This window comes from Passer domesticus, chromosome 19 (assembly GCF_036417665.1).
Source record: "Passer domesticus isolate bPasDom1 chromosome 19, bPasDom1.hap1, whole genome shotgun sequence".
Taxonomy (NCBI): Eukaryota; Metazoa; Chordata; class Aves; order Passeriformes; family Passeridae; genus Passer; species Passer domesticus.
Window position 1 is genome coordinate 7,496,928 of NC_087492.1, and position 24,427 is coordinate 7,521,354.

The 24,427-nt window shown below is 52.4% G+C and overlaps 1 protein-coding gene across 1 annotated transcript in view; it reads right to left on the minus strand.

Moving 5' to 3' along the window:
• ATP2A3 (ATPase sarcoplasmic/endoplasmic reticulum Ca2+ transporting 3) overlaps window positions 1-24,427 on the minus strand; it is a 55,851-nt gene that overhangs the window by 10,054 nt on the left and 21,370 nt on the right. Inside the window, exons 3-20 of the mRNA XM_064395021.1 lie at window positions 24,086-24,168; window positions 22,802-22,906; window positions 21,971-22,109; window positions 19,243-19,323; window positions 18,774-18,859; window positions 17,780-18,244; window positions 10,572-10,660; window positions 7,715-7,817; window positions 7,370-7,501; window positions 6,446-6,571; window positions 5,176-5,394; window positions 4,386-4,721; window positions 4,077-4,297; window positions 3,233-3,435; window positions 3,047-3,132; window positions 2,287-2,420; window positions 1,755-1,872; window positions 1,005-1,122 (exon numbers count right to left, since the gene is read on the minus strand). Of these exons, the coding sequence (XP_064251091.1) occupies window positions 1,005-1,122; window positions 1,755-1,872; window positions 2,287-2,420; window positions 3,047-3,132; window positions 3,233-3,435; window positions 4,077-4,297; window positions 4,386-4,721; window positions 5,176-5,394; window positions 6,446-6,571; window positions 7,370-7,501; window positions 7,715-7,817; window positions 10,572-10,660; window positions 17,780-18,244; window positions 18,774-18,859; window positions 19,243-19,323; window positions 21,971-22,109; window positions 22,802-22,906; window positions 24,086-24,168 (2,844 nt within the window). The remainder of the gene's footprint in view (window positions 1-1,004; window positions 1,123-1,754; window positions 1,873-2,286; window positions 2,421-3,046; window positions 3,133-3,232; window positions 3,436-4,076; window positions 4,298-4,385; window positions 4,722-5,175; window positions 5,395-6,445; window positions 6,572-7,369; window positions 7,502-7,714; window positions 7,818-10,571; window positions 10,661-17,779; window positions 18,245-18,773; window positions 18,860-19,242; window positions 19,324-21,970; window positions 22,110-22,801; window positions 22,907-24,085; window positions 24,169-24,427) is intronic.

The following is a 24,427-nucleotide window of genomic DNA, read 5'->3' on the forward strand; positions in this document are numbered from 1 at the left end:
AAGAGTGGCTTTGCACAGATTTTCTGCATCATTATTACAGGATGAAGGGAAAAAGAGGCGTTTGCTATGACACAGGTTGCCTAAGGGGTGAAAAGATGGTTTGAGCAAGGTGATGGTGTGGAAGGAAATCCAGTCTTCACACTCGGATTGCTCATCTACCCCCAGAGCTTCCCTGAGCAAGGACAGTACCTTTCCTGCCCTTCTCCCTGCTATCACTGTCAGGACAAGCTCACCCCAAAAAAATGAATAAATAAATCCTGTTTTCTGGAGAGGAGCCACCCCTGTGGCAGGCTCAGCACTGGGCCTGCAGCCACTGCTGGGAAACCCGTGGGCTTAACTCAGCGCTGAGATATCCCCCACAGCAACATCTTTTGCAAGAAATGAAAGGAAAGATGATATCATCTCTTTGGAGAGCTGCCCAAAGACATGCTGTGATTTACAGCATGGAGCCCAGGAGCACACGGGAACTGCTGCTCCAGTGTCACAGGAGCTGCTTCTCCTCTGGTTCTGCCAAGGGCTGCATCCTGAGAGGGGCTGACAAGGGCAGCTCCCTTAAAACCAGTTTATAAGGATGGATCAATGATCAATGGATCTTAGCACAGAGGCTGCCAACACAAAATAAGGATGGACAGAGAGGGGTGGAAATCTGAGAGGAAAAAAGAAAGGGCTCCTGTTCCAAATCAGTGTTTGATTTGTTTTGCTTCATAAGCAAAAGGATCCAGTTTGTGAAGGTTCAAGAGAAACTGAATTAATAACCTGTGGCAGATTTATCTAATGCTCCAGCTCCCAAGGGAGCATTTCAAGCAGATGTAATTACCAACTGCTCTGCCAGGCGTGGCACCAGGAAGGAAGGGAGCAGGAGAAGCCCCTTTGGACAGCAAAGGTGGGTGAACATGCAGGTGCAGACATCTCAGGAGCAGAGGAGGTGAGTGAGGGGTCACAAAGCCACCAGGAACCCCAAGCAAAGTGCCACCCTAAGCCAGGGGGGTGCAGACCATGCTCACCATCCAGGTGGTTGCGGGAAAGGTACTTGAGTCCTTCATCCAGCAGGATCACAGGCAGGGAGATCTTCATCACAACCACCCACTGCGGCCAGCTCAGGGGCGTCACCTGGAAGATGAGCTGCAGGGTGGAAAGGATTGGACATGTCACCAGGGAGGCAGGTGGGATATTTTGTTGTTTTAAGGATCACATTGTTGTATGGCAAAGGTTGAGAAAGGGTCATCACAGGTATAAAGAGGGAGGATCCAGACAGCCCATACAGGAGGGTTTCTTCAAAGTCTGTCATGATCCAAGGTGGGTCTTGGCCAAGATGAGTAAAAAATTATAGTCCTGACCTCTCCTGCAGATGGGGAAAGTGAGGCACGAGGTAGAACTGTGTGTTTATGTGGTCACAGGTGCTTAGCAGGTGACAAGGGACAATGCAACCTCCTGGGTACAGAAGCATACTTAACCTTAAGCACCTTTGGGCATCAACCAAGGAATCCCAGCCTTGCAAAGGAAGGAGACAACTCCTAAAGGGTTGAAACACCTTCTGGAGATATCTAGAGCCTTTGCATTGCCCATAGGGAGAGCTTCACACTCCTGGCTCATGGGGCAGAATGACTCCTGTTTTCCATGCTGGGTTAAGCTGTGGGACCTGGCCCTGAGGGCACCTTCTGGGAACAACCATTCCAGAAGTTTCCCAACCCAAAGATTGCTCCAGGGATGTCCTTGTTCACAGAGGGCACGAGGAGGTGACAGAGGGCACTCACAGGCATGGGCTTGACATAGAGGATGAGGAAGTGCAGAGCCATGGACATGATGATGGCCCCCAGCAGCCAGATGTTGAGCCACGGTGGCATCCGCAGCAGCGACTGGTTCTCAGAGACACTGTGAAAGTGAGGGGACAACGTTAGCCCCAGAAACCTCCCTGCATCTGCCCATGCTGGGAATTTAATTTCCCTCTAACATGCAAGGCCATGTGCTATATCCTTTCTTTTCTAGGCTGTTCTTCTTTAGGCTTTGCTGTAAACTGGATGTGGATACAACCAGCAATGCATGGATTAGGGTCAATCATTAATGACCAAATCACTAATGAATGCAGATCCAGTCCTCCCTTCACTGCTCTCAGCCACCGCACACTGCCTTGGAGGAGTTCCTTTATGGAAAACCCAGTGCAGCCCTGTGAGGATGCTCTGAACGGCTCTGCTGAGCCAAAGCAAAGCCCTCAGCCCACCCACAGACACTCAAAGAGACAAAATCAGTCACACACAGAGCAAAGAGAGCACCCTGTGGCCAGCACACCTGTTCAGAGCATTGCACATTTCGATTGTCACCAGCACAGACAGAGCCATCGTCGTTGGGTATCGCGACTCGAAGATCTCACAGTCAATTCCTTCAAAGATGGGGTTGTCCTCAGTGCACCTCATGAAGTTCCTCTGTCAGCACAGGAAACTGCTGGTAAATACATGGCAGAGCAGCAGGAAAGGCAGGAGAGAGGAGGAAGAGTCGACTGGTTGGGGGGCACGCGATGAACTGGGTTGCTGTTAAATATCCCACGGGTCAGAGCAACCAAAAAACTGCCTGCAGTGACCAGCTTCTCTTGGGGCTGGGCCCTAGGAATATGGCTGGACAGCGCCTTTGAGGCTCTCAGGTGCAGTTAGGAAGGAGTTTGAGAACACAGGTGTCTCCATCAGAAACCCATCTTGCATTACACGTGCCATTGGGATGTGATAGCACCTGCTTTCCCCCTGCCCTGCAGTTTTCACTTTAGCTACAGTAATGTAATGTGAGAACAGATCCCTTCCAATATGGGATGAGGCACAGAAGCTACTTTCAGCTTCTCTGAATCCTTCTGACTCTGAAATTTTCCCTGCTATGCTGGTGGCTGGCAGAAGCAAGGCTGGAAACATCCAGAGGGAGAAAATTTCCTTCTGTTTTAAATTACTGTCCTCTCCCTAGGAATTTGGGAATGCTACAACCAACACAGAGGAAAGATAATTGAAAGACCCCAACACCCTCACCCATCTGCTCCAGCTGTCAGCCTGTTCCCCTCCTGACTCACCAGCTGGTGGAAGGAGACCTGCGGTCCCTCGGCGTCGTACAGGAACCACCAGGTCGCCGCGCCCACTGTGGCCAGGCCCACGTACACTGCGGCCAAGAGAGACACCTTACCCCAGCACCCAGAGAAACAGCACCCCAGGACACCCCAGGCAGCCTAAGAGTGCCCACCCACCCTGGCAGCACCCACCTCCAACAGCCAGGTAGCGGAAGAAGAGCCAGCCGCTGATGAGGGGCTCCTTGGGGTTGCGGGGCTGCTTGTCCATGATGTCCAGGTCCGGGGGGTTGAAGCCCAGCGCGGTGGCCGGCAGCCCGTCTGTCACCAGGTTCACCCACAGCAGCTGCACAGGGATGAGCGCCTCGGGCAAGCCCAGGATGGCTGTCAGGAAGATACTGCAGGGGGCAAAAAAGAGATATGAAATTAGACAAGCTCTGGGCAGCCACGGTTCTGTGTCATGCAAGGGGGAGAGAGCATCTTGATCCAAAGCCCCGGACTGAATATTCACCCCAAGTCCTGCAGACGAACCCACAGCCCCTGATAAGGAGCCTAAAGCCTAGCACTGAATTTTGCAGATGAAATTTGTTTCTATTGCTATTAAAATTTGCTTTGCAGTTGTAACCCAACTATTGATGTCCCCAGGCCACAAAGGTTCCCATTCCCAGCACAAACACCCATGCTGAAATGCAAGGGCAAAGCATGCCCAAGTGATCCCAAAGTTGTGCTGATGTTGCTGAGGACTGCAAGGAATGGGTAGGGGCAGGAATAGCCATGACTGGGTGACAGCAGCCTGTGCACAAATATCTGCACCCAGATCAGGCACTTGCATAAGCTTAAACAGGCAATACTTTGACAGAACAGGTCCTGCAGGGTGGCAGGATTGTAAAACTACAAAAAAAAAAAATCTCCCTGCCCTTGGGGAATGAGACATGGTGCCTGGGATCACCAGTTCGGGCACTACATGCTGCTGACTGCAGGTCAGCTGTCCCAGGGGATGTGTCCCCCAGTGCAGCAGGGTGCCCGGTGTGGCTCTCACCAAACGACCTCCCCGACGTTGGAGGAGATGAGATAGCGGATGAACTGCTTCATGTTGCTGTAGATGGCTCTGCCCTCCTCCACGGCCGACACAATGGTGGAGAAGTTGTCGTCAGAGAGCACCATCTCAGCAGCTGACTTGGCAACAGCCGTGCCCGACCCCATGGCGATGCCGATCTCTGCCTTCTTCAGGGCCGGAGCGTCATTGACGCCATCACCTGTCTGCACAAAGCCATGGTTATGCATGCAAGGGATTGAGCAGGGTGGGGAGGAGGGGACAGAGGGGGGCAGGGTGTCCCTGAGGGCTCACCATGGCCGTGATCTCGTTGAAGGACTGGAGGTACTCGACGATGCGGGACTTGTGCGCCGGCTCCACGCGCGCGAAGCAGCGAGCCTCGCGGCACGCCTGGCGCTGCGCCTCGGGGGGCAGCTCGTCAAACTCCCGGCCCGTGTAGGCCTTGCCAGACACGTCCTCGGTCTCAGAGAAGATGCCGATCCGGCGGCAGATGGCCACTGCCGTGCCCTTGTTGTCGCCAGTGATCATGATGACGCGGATGCCGGCCTTGCGGCACATCTCGATGGAGGAGGTCACCTCTTTGCGGGGAGGGTCCAGCATCCCCACACAGCCCACAAAGGTCAGGTTGTTCTGGGTGGGAGGAACAGCCCAGACCAACATTAACCCCTTGGGATGCGCCCACTTCCCCCCATGCTGTGAAACCACCCCGGGCTTCACAGGGATTTCCCCTGGGAAGAAACTTCCAAGAGGTTTCCTACCAGCTGCCCCATGGATGCACTCTACAGCCCCAATCCAGTGGGATGCTCCTATCCCTCTGCTCCTCCTCACACATTTATTCTTTGCTCCCCTCTTCCCCTTCCCTCCCAATGGTCTCCAAGGCCCTCTCAGCAGTCACTCCACAGGAAAACACGCTCAGTGAGACGCGGCTTGTTATCCATCAGATCACCCCCTGAGGTCTGCAGAGATGAGCCATTACACTGCCCACAGAGAAACCAGAGGGGAAATACTGCTGGGACAGCTGGGGGTACGTGGGGAGACTCTGGGAAGAAGGCAGACAGCCCCTGGCCGGGCTGCAGCGCCGTACCTCGTAGTGGACGAAGGCGGCCGAGTCGTGCAGCTGCATGGCGTCCCTGCGGATGGGCGCGTCGTGCGTGGCCAGGGCCAGGCAGCGCAGCGTGTCCATGCCCATGCCCCAGTCCCGGATCCTGCCCAGGATCTTGTCCCTCACTGGGGCGGTCAGCGGGACCTTGGCAGTGCCCACGCGGATGTGGGTGCAGCGCTCGATGACGCTTTCCGGGGCACCCTGCGGGGGAGAGGGGGCTCAGGGGCTGGAGTGGAGCTGGAGGATGGCAGGAGTGCCAGAGCGAGGGAAGGCGCCAAGTCTGGGCAAAGGCAGAGGAAATGTCCCCAAAATTCCAGCACACATCCTGGCCCTGTGGCTCAGGGCACTAGATGGCAGCCTCCGACCGAGCACACGGGATCACACCCAGGCCACCAAGAGCAGGATCTGACTCCTGCAAAACCTACACATCCTCCCGAAATACCCCCACCCCACCCCACAGACCCCTGCTCCGACCTGCAGGGGATGAGGGCTACAAATCTGTGAGGGAAAAAATGTGGGACACTCAGTGGATGCTTGTGATGCCTCTGCAATTCAGGAAATCATGTCCTTTAGCACCCCTCACCTCAGCCCTTCTGACCTTACAAAGGACCCTGACATTACTCTTTGATATAAAACTTGCAATCCTTCTATTGCACATCTTAAAAAGCTCGCCCAAGGTCACAGATCCAGAGGCTTCAGAGGGTCCCAGCCTGACCTGGCGGGCAGAGTTCACCCACCCAGATAATTTCCCAGTGGGAACAACAATGTCCAAATCTTCTCAGAGTCAGCAGGGAGAAATTCCACCACATCTCTTCTCTTGGGAAGAAAATGCCCTATGAAACACTATTTTATTTCTGGTTACAGTGGAAAACTGGACATCATCCTTTGGGCCTTACTGGCATCTGGAGGGTCCAAGCCTTTAATAAAGGCAAGTGCCCAAATTCTGCACAAGGGCAGCTCTCCCTTGCCCCAGCACCAGCACACTCAGCACCTTTTCCTCCCTCTAAACCATCTCACCCCCTTTGTTCCCTAATCAATATGGCAAAGACTCTCCTCCTCCCTGACCCCACCAGCCCACCTGCTGGATCCTGGATCCCCAGGCAGCTCCAGAACTGCAGGAAATGCTCTGCAGTTCCTTTCACATTCCCCAGAGTGTGAGAGGAGCTGCAGAGCATCACCACTGCCCTGTGCAGCCAGAGCCAGGTGCTGCTGGGTGTGAGGGGAGGTGGACCTGCAGGTGCTTCAGCCCTACCTTGACAAACATCCTGCTGCCAGCAGAGTTGTTGCCAGGCCCCGTGGGAGTGCAGTACACGGACATGGACTTGCGGTCCCGGGAGAACTCCAGGGTGCACTCCTTCCTCATCAGCTGCTTGATCACCTGCAGGAACAGCACTGGGCTGAGCAGGACATGCCAGGGACACTGCTGCTCTCTGCCTTGGCTGACAACCCTGCTGAGCCCTGGGATGGCAGGAGAAAGGAGCCACAGGAGCCAGGAAGGATGGCACAGGGATAAAGCTACAAGCTTTCTGTACCAGAAAGGAGTCAGGACAGTTATTACACCCTGCACAGATTTATCCAGGGAAAAATGCCAGAACAGAGAGCTCTCTGAGCAAGGAAAGATCTAAAGCAGAGGAAATACAGACCCAAAATAAGGTGTGTTTTCACCCAGGAGGACAGGGAGACACTGGAGTAGGGGAATAGCCAGCACAAGACATTTTCATGTCAAAAATAGATGTTTCCCAAGAAGCAAATGTCACTGGGGCAGGCAAGGCTCTGGGGAACAGGGTTTGGTTCATGCTGGAGGGTGACTGCTCAATGCAAACTGGGCACCTAAAGATAACTCCAAACTTCCTCATCTGCAGCCAGAGCTCGGGCTATCATTTACAGGGTCTCTCCTGCCTGAGCAGGGACTGGACTGAGCTGGAGCCTCAGGAATCACCTGCTCCAAGGCTCCATGAAGGCTGGTCCTCAAGGCCCTGGCATCAGCCCCCGAGGGCCACTGTTCCAAAAACAGCTCACCACGGGAGCCCAGAAATCACATCCTTGTGCCAAATCAGTCCCTTAGATCACTGCAAGTGTTTATTTGCCCAAATATCAGACATCCTCAACCCCCCCTCTTCCTCCTATCCCTCAGTGCTGCAGGGGTTGATGCTCACAGGGGCCTCTCCCCACTCACTGAGTTGCAGGCGTTGGCTCTCTCCACCTTGGACAGTTTGCTGAGGTCTGTGTTGAAGACGTTCATTTTCTCCACCAGGCACGTCAGGGCTGTTTCAGTGGCTTCCCCCACCTTCTCATAGACTTTTTTGGACTAGAGGGCAGAAAAAAAGAGCTGAAGCTTTAGAGCACATCCTCTACATGGTGCTGCTGTCCCCAGGGATGCTGTCACCCACCACACCAGAGCATCCCCTGGGGACGAGCCGAAGCCAGGGGAGAGGATCCCAAGGGACAAACTCTGCTGGCTTTGCCCTGAAGCACAGCAAGAGCATCCCCCCTGCCCACCGTGGCCCTGGTGCCCCCACACCTCATTGTAGTCCAGCGAGGAGTCATTGCAGAGGGCACAGATGGTGGCCAGCTCCACCAGCCCGTCGTACTGCCCGCACTGCACCGGCTGCTCGTCCTTCAGGCTGCGGGCAGAAAACAACCCCAGCTCACACTGCACATTCTGTTAGCTCACCCTGAACATCCCTTCCAGGGGGATATACCTGATTAGATAGGCTGGGAAAGGTTTTTTTGGTTTAGACCAAAATTAGACAAACATATTGTATTTGAGTTTGCTGCTTTGGTTAAGGTTACTTAAACATTTGGTTTTTGTTGTTCTATAGGAAAATTTGTACTATAAGAAGTAATTAAAACTAACTAACATTAGTATATTATTTGATTTTGTTATATTTTTATGAGTTAATTTTTGGTAAAAAATTTTTATATGTATTAATTTAAAAACTTGGTTTTGACTTTAAAATAAAATTTTAGCCTACATATCACTCTTGTAAAAGTGGAAGCAAAAGACCAGTTAAAACACCAGTGCTGGCAATAAATCCTTGGGTTCACATTTTGTACTTTATTAAATGGGGCAGCACTAAATTGCAAATAAAATATCACAGGAGGCAAATAAATTCTGGAAGTGGCCCAGAATAAGGGGGGGCTGCAGAGAAGTTTAAAGGAGCAAGCAGGGGCTGCTCACAGGCTGATGGTGAAGGTGATGGACCAGAAAAGGGGCAAAGAAATTCATGTTAACATCCACCCCCGCAGGGATTTCCATTTGCTTTGAATCCAGAGGAGCTGTGGAACCAACAGCAAGTCTTCTCCTCCCTGTGATGTTGCTTCACACTCCAGACGGAACCCAGGGGAGCATTTAGGAGCAGCAGAGAGCTTTAGCAGCTGCACTGCTGTGACTGCTTCCAAGCAAGTGCTGAACTGTGATCTTTGCTTCCTAAATAGCAGCTCTTTGCTACGGAAAGGAGCAGCCCTGAACACTCCAGGCAAGCCAGATGCTTCTCCTCGCCTGGTGGTAGGAATGGTAGCAGTGGTTTTGAAGGAAATAAAAAATTCTCCTGGTTCCAGCAGAGGTAACTGCAGGTTAGAGCTGTGTAAACCCAGCCGGTCATCTGCTGGCTGGAAAAATAATTTGTCAGGCATTTACTAGGATCAGCTTATTCCACTGCTGGTTCCCAATGGAAAGAACATTTTGGAGCCCTTGTTACAGCTCGGGAGCGGAAAACACAGAGCAGCCAAGAAAATCTGAAAAATCTGTTTGCTGGGGGAGAGGAGGCTGCACTGGGCTGTGAGTGGGAAGGGAGATCCACTGCTCCTGCCCAGAGAGGCTGCCTGGCCCTTGGCTCACAGGAAGGGACAGTGGGTGGAGGAGGGAGCTGCAGACACAGCAAGCATGGCTTTTGCAGCATGGGATCCCCTGGAAATGGCTGGGAAGGGATGGGAGGTTACAGCCCCATCGTTAGCAGTCCCTGCAGGGTCAGACCCATGTGCTGGGAAAAACCTCAGCAAAGGTGCTGCTGGCTGGGTGCTGTGTGAGCAAACCCAGGGTCCTGCATGAAATACCCCCCTGTCAAGGCCACGTTAAAGCAAACAAGCCTACAGTGCCACCAGCCCTGGGGAAAGGGGGTTCTCTCTGTGACACCTCAGCAAGCCACACATCCCTCTTAATACACAATACAGGAACAGGGCTGAAGCAAAACTCAGGAGCAACACAAACTGTTGCAGACCAACAGAGTGGCCCTGAATGCAGCCCCCAGAGGCCAGGGGACACTGAGCTTCAGAGGCTGGCAGGCACAAGTGCAGCCCCCAGGTCCTCCTCAATTTTAATTGAAATGCACTGATTGACACCAGCTTATGACTTGGCTCAGTTTTTAATGGAGATTCCTAGCCAAGGATCAAATTGGCTCTATAAATATTCATGAAATTAAGTCTGTGGCTGAGATGAGTTACAGCTGCTCCACGGATGAGCAGAAGGGACCATGCTGACAAATGTGTCTGGGATCACTGAGCAAAGCAAAGGGGAGCAGAGAGTGCTCCCACCACCAGCTGAGCTTCTCATCTGCCTTCTTCCCAGACTTTGCCACACTGGGGGCCACCACCTCCTTCCAAAGGAACAGGAATAAACAAATACAACAGCAGAAAACCCCCTGTGTGTGATAACACTTCAGAGATAAGCCCCCAGCTTCCACTCCCTGCCCATGTCTGCCCTGAGACACACCCTGCCACCAGCAGGATCGTGCCCTGGGCACACCAGCCAGGGGAGCCATCCCTGCTGTGGGCACAGGGCTCAGGGAACACTTTCCTTGTGGGGTTTGAGCCATTTGCAGGTCCCCTTGAGCATTGCTGGTGGCTCCCAGACAAGCTGCCTGCTCTGCATCCTGCTCGGGGCAGGGGCAACAGTCACCAGTCAGTACCCAAAGTGTGCAGGCTCCAGAAACATGGAGAGGCATCTTCTGCTGCAAAAAGCCTCATTCATCACCACTCCCACATTTGTCACCTTCTCTGGTTCACAGGTGGCCTTGTTTTATTGGGATTGCTAACCAAGGGAGAGGCAAGTGTGTGGAAGCCCCTCTGCCGAGCAGTGGGAAGGCAGAGCCAGGGTGAGCAGCACCCAAATCAAGTGGGGCAGGAGCCAGATGTGGGGGACAGGGACACAGCTGCCCTGGTCCCATGAACAGCACAGTACAGTCCATCCCCCAGCACCTGCAAGCCCAGTGGGCACCCCCATGGACAGACCTGCAAACCACCATGGAAACCCCTCCTTTCTCCCCAGCTCCTGGGGACCCCCAGCCCTGGCCATGAACCCCACCCTCCCCTGTTCCCCCAGCTCTGCTGCCAGCCCAGGCCCTCCCTGTGCCCTGGGAAGGGAGGGGACCCTCACTCACATCTGTCCCTCGGGGGCGTAGGTGGAGCCGGTGATGCTGAACTCGTGCAGGCTGCACTGGGTGCCCTCCACCCTCTCCATGATGAACATCTGCCAGGAGGAGAGGTGCAAACACAGCATTAGGCAGCACATTCTTGGTACAACCCTCGTGCCCAGCCTGGAAACCCCACAGCTGGTACTGTCCCAGTTTTAGCCCTGCTGGCACCAGGCTCAGGCCCAGCCACTACTCCTGGCTGTCCCCAGATCCTTCCAGCTCTCCTCTGCTTTTGTCATGTTCACCTTCTCCAGCTCTTTCTTTCCCTAGGAAATGAGAGATGCTGAGCCTGCTCCTAAGAAGGTGCCTGTGTTTTTCTTGGAGCAGAGAAGGCTCAAGGTTTCCCTCCTGCCCTGGAAAGCCTCTGCAGGGCAGGATTTGAGCAGGGGTGGCTGCCCCTGCCAGCCCTTCCCAGCCAGCTCTCAGCCACCAGCCTTGTGCCTTACTGGGATCACAGCTCAGTAACAAAACCCCAGTGAGCCATAAAAGTCCCCCACACTCTATTTTTAGTGATTTTTGCCTTTCAAAATCATTCCAGTTTTTCTTTTGCTGCTATAATGAGACAAATACCTCAAACTCTGAAATAAAATTAAAATTCCCCTCTCCCCAAGCTCTCCCAGTTCCACCTTGTCCCCTCCCAGCACAGCCCACCTCTGAGGGCAGCATCCCTGGGAACAAGAGCAGGGCTGACTCCAGCCAAGGAGAGAGTTCAGAGATGCTCATTTCTGCTTCTTGTTATTTATGACCCACACTGAAGCCCAAAAGCAACATAATAAATAAGTAAATAAATAAAGAAATAAATAGAAATAAAACTGGTTTGGCAAATGCATTTCCCTGGCTGCAGGGAGAAGCCAGGATTTAATCTGGATGCAGGGAAGTGTTGCTCTCCTCAGCTCCATGAATTTGCTGAGTGCCTCCAGAAAGCAGGTGCAGGGAAAACTGTTCCACTCCAACCTGTCTCAAAGTAATTGTTTTTTCTCTATTTATTTTCCTCTGGTTATTTGCTCCCCAAGAGAGGGAAGCAACAGATGCTGGAGGAATCAGCAGGCATCACTCAGCACCAGAGATGCAACGGCTCCAGTTACCACCCACTTCTCTGCCTTCCACGTTTCCTCTGGCAACAAACAGAGGTTAACTTGCTATTATTATTAATTATTGTTAATAATACAAGGACACCTCCTCAGTGCAGCCACGCTGGCAGGTGTCAGCCTCCCCCTCAGAGGAGGTGTCCCCAGGTATGAGCTTGGGGCCAAGCCAAGCCAAAAAGGGCACGTTCAGGGGAGCACACTCCCAGCATGTCCAGCACCAGACACCCCAGTGGGTTTTCTCACCTCCCTATTTTACAGGATCAGGCAGATCAAAGGAGCAGGTTCAAAGCATACATTTCCTGTGTGAGTAATTGTGAGCCCAAAACAGCCTCACCATGGCTTCCCAGCTATTTGCAGATACCCATTAGCCCTATTCTGAGCTAATGCTGATGCCTCAGGTTTCAGCTTTTATATTTTTCACATTCTGTGCTGCTTCAGTGTGTGGGTCTGAGCTTCATATCAGGGGATGGTGAGCTCTCTGCACAGAGCAGGGAGACAAAACAATTCCTGCTCTAGCTGGGGACCAAGGACAAATGATCCAAATCTCAGCCCAAGAGCACAAACAACATGGGCTGAAGAGGGAAAAACAAGCAGGATGGGACTGCATGAGCTAAAGCTGTAACTGGACAATTAACTCTAATATACTAATAGACCAGACTAACCAAAGTGAGAGACCCCAGCAGCGCTCGTGCATTTTGGGACCATTTGGGTCCATCCTGGGTGCAGCCCTGGCTGGGCTCTTGTGCTGCCCAAGGTGGATCCATTGAGGAGATCCTTTTAATAAATCCCTGCTTTATTCTGTAGCTCTGTCCAGCCTCTGTTCTAGGTCAGCCTTCACAAGGCATCAGTGCCCTCGGCTCCTTTCCCAGGGCCCATCAGGGAGGCCCAACAGCATCCCTGAAAGGTTCTGAAGAAAATAATGAGCCAAAGTTCTGCAGAAGGTCCCCAGGAGGCACTGGGCTCCTCTGGCAGTGGGTGTAAACTCAATAAAGAAAGCAAATCCTATTTCCCTTGGTCACAACCCCCCAGAGATGACAGACCCAGAACCTGAGGTAAGGAACCTTGCAAGGCTAAGCACCCATCATCTTTTTTTGAGACATCCAACGTCATCAGCCTTCCAGAGAGCCAAAATCTCCCGTCCTCTTCAGAAAATGGACTCCTGAAACACCAACCAGACTCATTTATTAAAAAGCTGAAAGCACCCACCCCAGCCACTGATGGGTTTGCCTGATATGGGCCTGTTTGTTTTCAAATGCCCATGGCTACAAAACAATTATTACTTTCACAATAGTGTCTTTCTTATTAAAAAAGGGAAAAGGGAAATAATAAAAAAAAACCCCAACATTCCAAGCTCTTTCTTTTTCCATGCCTTTTTTAAAAAAGGTGCTACATAACCCACAGCAACCAGAGGTTATATCAAATTTCCTGCTGCTCCCAGCTTGCGTGACTGGCCAAGCATGGGGGCAGCCAGGGCACTGCAGAGGTGTTTGCAGGGTTTTGGTGTGATCAGAGGATCACAGAATGATTTGGGGTGAAAGGGACATTAAAGCTCATCTCATCCCACCCCCTGCCATGGGCATGGAAACCTTCCACCATCCTAGGTTCCTCCAAGCGCCATCCAAGCTGGCCTCGGGCACTTCCAGGGATCCAGGGGCAGCCACAGCTGCTCTGGGAAGCCTGTGCCAAGGCCTCCCCACCCTCACAGGGAAGAATTCCTACCTCAAATCTAATCTAAATCTCTCCCCCTTCAGTTTAAACTATTCCCCCTTGTCCTGTTGCTCCAGGCCCTTGTCACAAGTCCCTCTCCAGCTCTCTTGGAGCCCCTTTAGGCACTGCACAGGGCTCTGGGGTCTCCCTGGAGCCTTCTCTGCTCCAGGCTCAACAGCCCAGCTCTCTCAGCCTGTTGGTGTTTTGTCAGATTTCCAGGCTGAGAAGTGGGCAGGTTTGTGGGCAGTGGAAACAGTCCAGAGGAAATAGCTGTGTCTTAAGCAGTTAAGAGCAGAACTAAAGTTTCCATCACAAAAATAATAGAAATAATATTAGGAGGAATAGAAGGAGGTGGGAATGCTGCAGCTCAGCTGGGGCTGCTGACAAGTCAGGCTCACAGAGGGGCTGCCCAACTTTCTGTATTGCACAGAGAACAGCAGCTCCAGCCAAGGGAACACAGCCAGCAGCACCCCTGGGCTTCCCCCTGCCCTGAACCTTTTAAAGTCATGCCAGTGATTTGGGGTTTTAATGCAACAGAGAGGCTGGAAGGAAAATGTAACTACATGCTCACAAAGAAGGCACCCTTCTCCCAGAGGGCTCCAGCATCACTCTTCCTCTCCTGCCCCGTGGATCCTGCCCAGCCTGGTGCTGTATCCCACAGCTGGATGCTGCTGGTGGGTATTTCTAGGGAGAAAAGGGCATTTGTGGATGCAGCATCCCTGGAGCAGCACATGGCAGCAGCTGTAGGGCAGACAGGTGTGAAGGATTTATCTGCACCACTCTGAATTTTCTGTGGTGTCTTCAAAAGAACTACTCATGGAGACAAGGCAGGATTGCTGTCTGGAATTGTAAGAGCTGTAACCATCAGTCACTATTCCATCAACCAACCCATGCAGGATTTTCCTCCTGCACTGGAAGCAGACCCAGCCAAAAGGCACCCACAGCCCCTGGGGACCCCCAGCCAGGTCCCCCAGTAATTAGTGACAGGTTTAGACAGACCACAGTGCTGAGCCAAGGCACAGTGCCCTGGAGACTGCCCCAGGGATGGCAGTTTGCACATCCAGGCTCTGCTACAAGCTTTGTGGGAAATAAACCCCTTTCTGCTCCTGTTCCCCAAAGCACCAGCAGTCCTCTCAGACAGCCAAATATCACCAATCACCTCATCCCAGACATGGGGTGCCAGCATCTTTTCCCCTCCCCCAAGCCCACCTCTCCACTTTGGGTCCTGATTTTCAAATGCCACCTTCCTGGAAAATTAAGGTAGGCTACATAAAAGGTTGCTGCAAGTTTTAGGAGAGTGATTTAAACATGTGAGAGCAGAGAGAGCTGTGATGCTTCTATGTCCCTTCTCCTCCTGCCTGGCTCCCACTGGTCCCAGCTCCATGGTTATTTAAAGGTTGGGAGGAGGCTGCTCCTGCTTCCTGCCTGCCCTGGGCTGGGGGAGGTGGTGATCTCAGAGACCCCCAGGTGACCATACAGGGACACAAACCACAGGTTTACTCGGGTTTACTAAGTGGGTTTGTGGCTTTGGTATTGTAACCTTGGGTGGACTTGAGGACAGAGCAAAAACACCAAAGTCTCAGCCATCCTGGGTGGACAGGATCACAAAGCCCCCAGGAAGTCCCCAGCACAAAGCCCCTCATTTTGGGAGGCTTTGGGGGACACAGAGTCACCCCTGCTGACCACTGGGTGTGTCCTGGCTCAGACAGCACCCTGGCCACGAGACCCCAGCACTGGGAGGGACCCAGAGACACGACACAGCTCTTGAAACCCAGCTGAGGGTTTGAAACCAGACCTGAAGCCTTTCAAGAGTCCCTTCAGTGTCCCAGCAGTGAGACAGTGAGCAGGGCCCGCTCAGCAGCACGCCCTGCAGCCCAGCAGCTACACTCACCCTGTTAATGGGCAGCTTAATGAAATCACACTCAATTAATACGTTTTCCCAGGTTATTGATAGGGTTTTCTGGCTGTTTACCCCATGGCTGAGCTGGCTGTTTGGCACAGGAGCGTGTCCCGGACACAAATATTGAATATTTACCCACCTGCCACTCACAGGGCCCGGCAGCAGCCCCATCCTGCCCACGTCAGCACGGGAATCCCTGCCCATTAAACATTAACTGCCTGGCCCTGTGTCCTGGGGCCAGCCCTTCTCCCAGTGTTGTGCCCTGGGAGCCAGGACCCAGCCAAGTGAATAAACAGATATTGGAACAGGATTATGGAGAGACTGGGCTGCAGGATACTTTGACTTTTTAATTGCTCTTTTTTTTTTTTTTTTTTTTTTGCAAAGTTGCTGAGTTCATTCTGCAGGTGACAATTGATGCCAAAACCCTTGTATGCCACTGTCCCACTCTGTCCCTCTCCCTGCCTCAGTACCACCACCCTGACTCTCCTGACTGTGCCACACTGCAGGGCATGGTGGCACTTCCTCCCAAGCTCAAAGAGCAGACCCTCCAGCAAGAAGTGGTTTGGGTCCTTCCTCCTTCTCCTCCTGCAATGGACAGAGCTCAGGACACCCTCAGCACTGGGGTCACCCTGTCCTTGTTTTGCTGCATCACTGGCTCTGAAAATGGGGCTGGTGGGAACCTCCTCCTCATGCAGGACACATGGGCAGTTTCGTCCCTACATTGTTCCAGCCCTGACTTGTTCTGTGTCATTCACAGGGCAGAAATACCAGACATTTCCATCCATTGCAGTTTGTGCTGAGCTAACCAGTGGCCAAAGCCTGTGGCTAGTTCACAGCACTGTCACAGCTTCCCACCACCCTATCTTCGTGTCAGAGAGGAGAGATGTTGGCCAGGTCCTTCTTTTCCCACAGCAACACATTTTCCAAGGTTCTCCTATAAAAATGACATGCCAAAGGCATGTAAAAAGCTTTCCTGATTCATGGATTAATGGGAAAACTGAGAAGTACTCAGATGGTCCAGGCTTTCCTAGCTAGTCACCTCTTCGCATGGCCAGTTATGTGGGAGCAAAACTCTCTGGTAGATGAGGAGCCCTCAAACTCTCCACCAAACCACCCCAGGGCTCCCTCCATCAGGAATGCTTTTCATGGCTCCAGGCTTTGTAACTTTGCATGGTCCAGGATTTCTCACTGGTTGGGTTAAAAACAGGGGGAAAAGAGCAAGAGAGCAGAGGAGGCTGATTTCATCAGCATCTCCAGGAGCTCTGTCTCAGCACCACATCCCAGCAGGAAGAAACATTCCCTGGAAAGTGACCCCTGAAATGAGACTGCAGCACAGCACCTCCACAGTGGTGTGCTGGTAAAAGTGAGTTTTCTAATTGCACCCAAGCCAAGAGAAGCCCTGATCCTTACTGACCCCTGGGGAACCTCAGGGCTTCCTATAAACCCTCCTCCCTGCTCACCCCCACACTGTTACCTCAACACAGCTCTGGTGAGGACACAGAGCCCATCACCACAGCACGGGGTGCTCTCAAGTGTGGGAAAGGGATTTTTAGAGTTTTCAGGGCTGACAGAAGGCCCACACAGCGTGCATCTGTATGCAAACCTTGAGATAAGAAATGCTGGCTTAGCAATGCCATGGAATAGGACAGATATTGTTGAGAGAGAAATGGAGCAAGAAAAAAGTTTCAAAGGGTGGCCTTACAAATGAGACTAGATACTTTGGAGAAATAGAACTATGAAAGATACATTGTAGTGGGACCCACAAGGGGTAATTTCAGATGATTGGCTTTAAGGCATCTACAGCATGGTGTGGCCAAAAAATGTTTATAGTGTATTGTAATTAGGAGATAGATATAGGAATGTGTCCTCTGTTGATGGAGTGACAAAACTATTCTTTGTCCCCTTAAAAAGGAAACAAGCCCAGAAGTTTTTCTCCTTGATTAGGTGAAAAGGCATCTCATAGGACCTGGGGGACTTCACCTCAAACTTAAGGATAGCTAACTGGACAGGAGCCAAAAAGTCCTGCCTGAGCAATTTACTAGAAAAAGAAGAGAACAAAGAAACAAATCTCTTTTGTGAGGTGTTTTACCAGGGGCAAGGACTCTTACACCTGGCTGGGTTTTTCTCTGTAAAGAGTTTTGTTATTTTGCCTTTTATTAAAACCTTTTTGTTTCCAACACTACCACAGGAGCCATCCTGCTGATTTTATGCCTTCTAAGGCAGCTGAGCTATCTTGGGTGTAAAATAGATCTCCAAGAGCTTATGAGACCTGGCTCGAGGAGACTCATATTTCAGATAGTTGACCTGATTGTGATGGCATGAATTGTAACATCTGTATTGTCTCACCCTTCTCATGAGACTGAAAATAGAATAGAAGTTTTTAAAACAGCTCTCAGTTGCCCCACCTCTGTGTCAGAAAAGGGCTTAACCCACACTTCAGCAGCTCCCCTGCACCTCCTGGCCCCGAGCCCGGCTCTCACCCGGCACACAGACATCTGGTTGGTGGTGAGGGTGCCGGTCTTGTCGGAGCAGATCACCGAGGTGCAGCCCAGGGTCTCCACCGAGGGCAGGCTCCTGACGATGGCGTTCTTCTTGGCCATGCGGCGCGTGCCCAGCGCCAGGCAGGTGGTGATGACGGCCGGGAGGCCCTCGGGGATGGCGGCCACCGCCAGCGCCACCGAAATCTTGAAGTAGTAAATGGCCCCCCGGAACCAGGAGCCGCCGTGCACGGGGTCGCTGAAGTGGCTGATGTTGATGACCCAGACGGCGATGCACACCAGGAAGATCACTTTGGAGAGCTGCTGGCTGAACTCATCCAGCTTCTGCTGCAAGGGTGTCTTCTCAGGCTCGGTCTCCACCATCTGGTTTCGGATCTTCCCGATCTCGGTGTACACCCCCGTGGCAATAACGATCCCAACGGCCTTCCCAGCTGCAATGTTGGTGCCCTGGGAGGGCAGGAAAGGAGAAGAGTGGATATGTGGGCATGAAACACCTTGGTTTGAGCAGGGAAAAGGGTTGCTCTTTGTGAAAGGAGAATGCAAGATCTTGGTTAAGGGGAAAATGGGACATCTTGGGTTTTTATATAAACCCACCCTAAGGAGTAGAGAGCCCTTCCTGAGAGTTGTAACCCCTTGAGGACTTGACTTCTGCCTGAGAAGAACATGAGAAAGGAGGAAACCCAAATTTGCAATAGCTCCAGGCTCAACCACAAACCTCTTCCCCATCCATAATGCATCCTACTTGACGGAAAAAAAAGTGCTCTGAGATTGCCCAAGGTATTTAAAGGCCTTATGTGCCACAGCCCAAATGGAATCCAAATGAAGCAGGTTCTTATTTTTATGGATTTGGGACTCTTTTTATGGATTCAGGTCTTGTGCATGCACTCCCTTTCTCTGCTCAGAGATCTCCCACATCCACCAGCCTCTGCACTTTGGAAAACCACAGGAGAGGTGGAATCAGGTGTAAGGGACTTACAGAGAAAAGCATGTTCTTCTTGTCCTGGTTGACAGCCCGGGGATCAGGGATGGGGTCAGCATGTTTGATCACTGACACAGACTCCCCTGCCAAGACAAGAGGGGAGAGATGGATCACCCTTGTTCCCTCTCCAGCCTCAGCTCATCCCTCTTCCAAGCCTGCATCACACAGTGCTCTAGAGCAGCACTTTGCCACCAAACCATCCAAACATCCACCATAGGGATCTCCAACCCCACAAGTCACACAGGAAAGCCCAGGCTTCGTGCTCTGCAGGAAGGACACCCAATCACCAATACATCTCACCTATGCCATGACTTTGAGGACCTGGGAAGGTCCGACCATCATCCAAATCTTGCTCTTCCACCCTTTCCCACCCCAGCCAAGCACTTATCCCTGCATCAGTTCCAAAACAGGCCTCCAGAAAGACAGCAGAAGGCAGCTGCCTGTGCTGCACGAGGCCCACACGCACCTGTGAGGATGGACTGGTCGACGCGCAGGGTGGTGGAGCGGATCTCGATGATGCGGATGTCTGCTGGCACCTTGTCACCAACTGCAAGGACAAGGACAGCAGCTCTGTCAGCTGGCACTGGCAGCACTCAACACCCCGGGAATGGGGATAGCAAACCCTCAACTGAGGTGCACAACACCACCCAGCCTGGAGCAATGAGGGGTGCAGCCCCTGCCAAAGGGTCCTGCACTGGGATACCTCATTTCTGCATTTACAGCTTTGGTAAATCTTCATTTTGTCTGTCTGTAATTTGCAAGTCTGTCCCCAGACAAACCCTGGTGTTGCCCTGCCTGCTGTGCTGCATCCCCTTCCCCACCGTGTCCCTGTCTCTCCTCTTCCTTGCAAACTCCCCCTGCACCCCCATCTTGCCTCTATCCTGCAAAAAAACAGAATATCCCCACGTTGAAACAATCTGAGCTTCCTAATACCAGTCTTAACCCTGCTTCAGGTTTCTCTGGGCTGTTAAGACTGGAAGCTGTTAACAGTGGAAAATCTTCTGTGTCCAACACAAACAACCATCCCTGGCTCTCCTGGCATGGCACAGTGGGCACAGGTGAAAGCTGCCCCATCCACTGCCACCCAACACCACCCTCCAAGGCACTAGTGCTTCCTTAAAAAAAAAAACCAAAACATTTCAAGCTACTTTTCCTGCTGAGTTTCTTCCCTCTGGCTCTTCCCCCTGCTCCCTTATCGGCTGGACACAGCCACGCTCCAAGGCTTTGGAAATACTGAGGCTGAGGGAGCCCTGGCTCCCAGCCCCTCCCATCCCTTACACAACACTGCTGCCTTGGCTGCTAACGATGCTCTCAAATCCCAGACTTTAACGAGTGCTTCCTCCCGGGGCTCATAAACCCCCCCAGAGCAGCAGGAGGGGGCTGGCACTGCTCCACCACCCAGCCAGTTATTCCAGCTGCAGATCCCAACGCTCCAGGATGCAGCAGCAACATCTGCCAGACCCCCCTGCTCCCTGTCACACCTGTCTGGGGGACACCGAGCTGGGGGTGCCAGCACAGACCTCCCCAAAACATCATGCACAGACTCAGACTCTGTTCAAGGGGGCTGGAGCATCTCAGAGGGAGCAAAGAGCTCCTCTTGCCCTGGGAAAGGCAGGGGGACTTGCAAACAGGAGCTAAACCTGCAGAGGAAGACTCCTGCAACATCTGGGGACAGAGAGCCCTGGTGGCACTTGCTTCAGGGTGCAGAGTGCCTTCTAATCCCATGGCACAGAACAGACCTGGGCTGGCCATTAGCCAGGTAATGAACACGTGCTGACCCCCCCAGCACCACGAGTCTCCCCAGAGAAAGAGAAGAAAACAGGGGGACACTGCCTGGCTGTGGCCACTGGCCCTGCCTGAGCACCACAGGGGTCACAGCAACCAAGGGAGCTCCTGAAGAGATGCTCTGCCTGTGCTTTTTGGGAAAGGCAAAAGCTGCCTGCACCAGGACTCACCTCCATGGCCTTGTCACAAAAGGGCAAAACTCAGCTGGGTTTGAGCAGCCTGCCAACTTCCAACCACCCCCTCCTTGTCTCAGCGTAACAGGTTTCCTGCTCCCTGCTGCCAAATTCATTGCATTTGCACATGCAAACAGCAGCCAGCCCCTCCTGCCTGTGTAGTCACACATCCAGGGCATCACCTGGATGTCCACGGCAGGTTCAAAGCTTTTCCTCCTTGTGTGCTTTCCTATCAGGCACCTGGCAGCACCCTCACAACTTTCCATAACCTCCTAAACCCACAATTTGCTAATAATTTGCAAAACTCCTTCAGAGAGCCCAGCTCTTTCCATTCCAGTCACAATGCTGATTGTGCCATTAAAAAGTGATATTGGGCTGCTGATGGGCAGGCAGTATGCACTTGATTTGGGGAAAGATGGCAGAATTTTATTAATAATTCATTAATCTAATTAAAGGCCAGGTCAGCAGCTGGACTGCATTGTCAGAGCTGGTTTGGGAGGGCTGCCAGCTCACCCAGTTGAGGATCTGGCTGGTTTGATCCTCCCTCCATTATTTTTTTATTCATCTTCCAGCTGAAGCCCAACTTGAAGACATAAATAACAGCAAGCTGGCTGGGCAGGGAAGGATTGCAGCATGTTTCCACCAGCAAGGCCACGGGGAGGAAAGGAGAGGATTAGTTTTGCGGCTCTGGGGGTTTACGGCATCATTTTAGGAACAAACAAAACAGAATAATTGGAATGAATCCTCCTCAGCTCTGCTGGGCAGAGAGCAGACCCCCAGGCAAGCTCTGCTGAGTGCACAGCTCCAGCAGAAGGGCTGAGGGGTACAACCCATCCAGAGGCAAAAGCACCCTGCAGCTCATCCCCTCTGCCTGTCACCCTGGATGAGCAGCCCCAGCTCCCAAGGAAGCCTCCCCACAGAGGTGCCTGCAGCAGCACCCAGCACTGCCCCTTCACCCACGCCCTATCTGGGGATATGTGTGGGAGAGCAACTTCCAGAAACAGGGAATCTTGGCAGAAAATTAAAAGTTCTCCTAGTTCTTCCAGAAAAAGGGGAAACCCTCCCGAGACACAAAACCTGCGTCAGAAATGGATATTTTTTTCTCTTTTCTGCTGTTCTCTACTGCCTGATGCTCAGGGGAAGCCTTGGCAGGCTGAAGAGCTTCAGCTTTGGGGGACCCCCCTGGCCAGTACCATGTCCCCATCCAGCCCCATCCCTGGGGTGCTGGCACCCTACCTGCCACCTCCACGATGTCCCCAGGGACGATGTCGCGGGCGCGGATCCGCTGCACCCCGCTGCGGTCGGCGCGGATCACCTTCCCCATCTCGGGCTCGTACTCCTTCAAGGCCTCGATGGCACTCTCAGCATTTCTCTCCTGCAAGCAGAGAGGAGCAGAGCTGCTGGTGCCAGCAGGCTCCTTCCCCACCCCCTGCAAAGACAGGGAAACCCAAACCCCGGCCCTGGCTTTGGAATCCATTTACACCATGAATGGGACAAGCACCTTCAGCCTCTACAAAATGATTCCTGCTGGTTTAAACCAACCCTGGACCTTTGGGGTTGATCATCTCATTCTTGGTTTGAGAAGCAGTGTATCCCAAACAACTGCATTTTTCCCCATCCAGCAACCTCACTTGAGATCAGGCTGCAGACAAATAAATGACATTATAATGAATAGGTAGAAAAGAGGAGCATCACTGGTTGAAGCCATCACTGGCTCATCTCCCAGAAGGGACACAGTGAGGTGAGGGGCAGCAGCCACTGTAGCTTTCTGGTAGACAGAGCAAAGACCTTCCCTTGGAAAATGCATTTGACCCTGGCCAGGAGACAAGCAGTTTTTGCCTGGATAAGTGCAAGATAAGCTCCAACCTGCAAGAATTGCCAAAGACTGAAAGAACTAGCCAAGAGGCAGTCAGCAACTGAGCACATGTGCAGGGGCATGGGGAAGCATGGCCAACATGAAAATTAAACCTTTGTAAAATGAGTTTCCAGGGGCATGAAGCAACCAGACCTTTAGATGAAGGATCTGATCCTCATGGAGCAGAGACCCGAGGGCAGGCTGTGCCTTACCTGCCACACTCCCACCACAGCATTGGCAATCAGGATCATGATAATGACAATGGGCTCCACAAACGCCGTCGTGGTCTCCTCCCCTTCTTCAAACCAGGCCAGGATCTGGTGGCAAGGGAAAAGAAGGAGCACAATGTGGTTCAAACCAGAGCAGCAACATCTTAAGAAGGGTGATGGCAACAAGAGCCAAACCACATGTGGTTATTTGCTGGAGAGGGAACAGCCTGGAGGTGGCCAGACCCACATGGCTTGATCAAAGAGTGGAATTGCCACATCCCACTGCTGAAGCCTCCAATGCTTCAGCCTGGGAAAAGCTGAAGCATTGGACAAGTAGGGCTGCAGGAAACAGCCATGCAATGCCTGAGTGAGTGTCTGCACCAGGAAAGCCTCTCCCTTTGTGTTCAGTGCTCCTGGCAGGGGACTATGGCCATGAGCTGGAGAGACCAGGCAGCACTGCAGCCCCTCCTGGGCAGAAGGTCAGTGAAGCAACACAAATAATCAGTGCAGTAAGAGCAGCTCTGCAGAGCAGGGACTGATCTTATGGCTTCCACCACCCTCAGCCCCCCTCTCCATCCCATAAAGGCCTCATTCCAGAGTACAAATGAAGCACACACACAAATATTTCCACTCCATTTAACTGCTCATCGACCTGCACTGTGGCAACACAGCAACACCTCTGTGCTCTGTCACAGAGGCACTGGCACAAGGACCTGACCTTTGGCACAGGGCTCCACACCTGCATTCACTTCATTGCATGTTGTTTTGGGATTGTATTAAACCCCAGCAGGGACCAGCCTTCCCCTTTATCGACCCATAGGTCACATCCTACAGGAAGAGACAGGAGTCTCAGCTTTGCCATCCTGCTGCCAAACATACTGACTTGCACTTAAAAAAACCCCAATTGTTCTCCAGCACCTTGGTGGGAAACATCTCCTCATGCAGAGATGCTCCCAGGGTAGATTGTGGGGAAAACTGAGCTGACAGTTCAGTTCTGGGCACAGCAAACCAGGCTCAGACCATCAGCCTGGAACAGCCCTGTGTAAACAGAAGGCAGCCCAGGGAGCTCTTTGATATCACTTTTGGTGCTTTTTGATCAGCATGACTGAAAAGTCCTCCAGTCCCATCTTTAAGCAGATGCACTGATATTGCCACCATGCCCTAGAAACCACTGCTCTGCTGCTGCATCTCCTTCATCCCACAGGCTCCTGCCCTCCTTTCCTCTTTGGATGTCACCTGAGGCTGTGTGTGCCCCAGAAGGTGCCACCCCAAGCTCTGGGTACTCACAAAGGACAGAAAAGCTGCCATCAAAAGGATGCGGACGAGTAGGTCTTCAAACTGCTCCAGTACCAACTCCCAGAGGGACTTTCCTGGTGGGAAAACATGAAGCCAAGCATAATCAGTGCTCCAAAAAATCCCCAGAAGACAGGCAGACCACTGAGACCCACAGAAACACATCCCTGCTTGCTTCAGGGCTGCTCTGGTGCTCCTTGGCCATGGGCATTGGTGGGGACATGCAGCATTGCAGTGGGGGCTTCTCTCTAAAATGAAATGCTTCCACTTCTGGCACTGCCCTGCTTTCACTGGGTCTGGTTTTTAAAATCCTCTGTGCTTCTATTCACAGAAGTA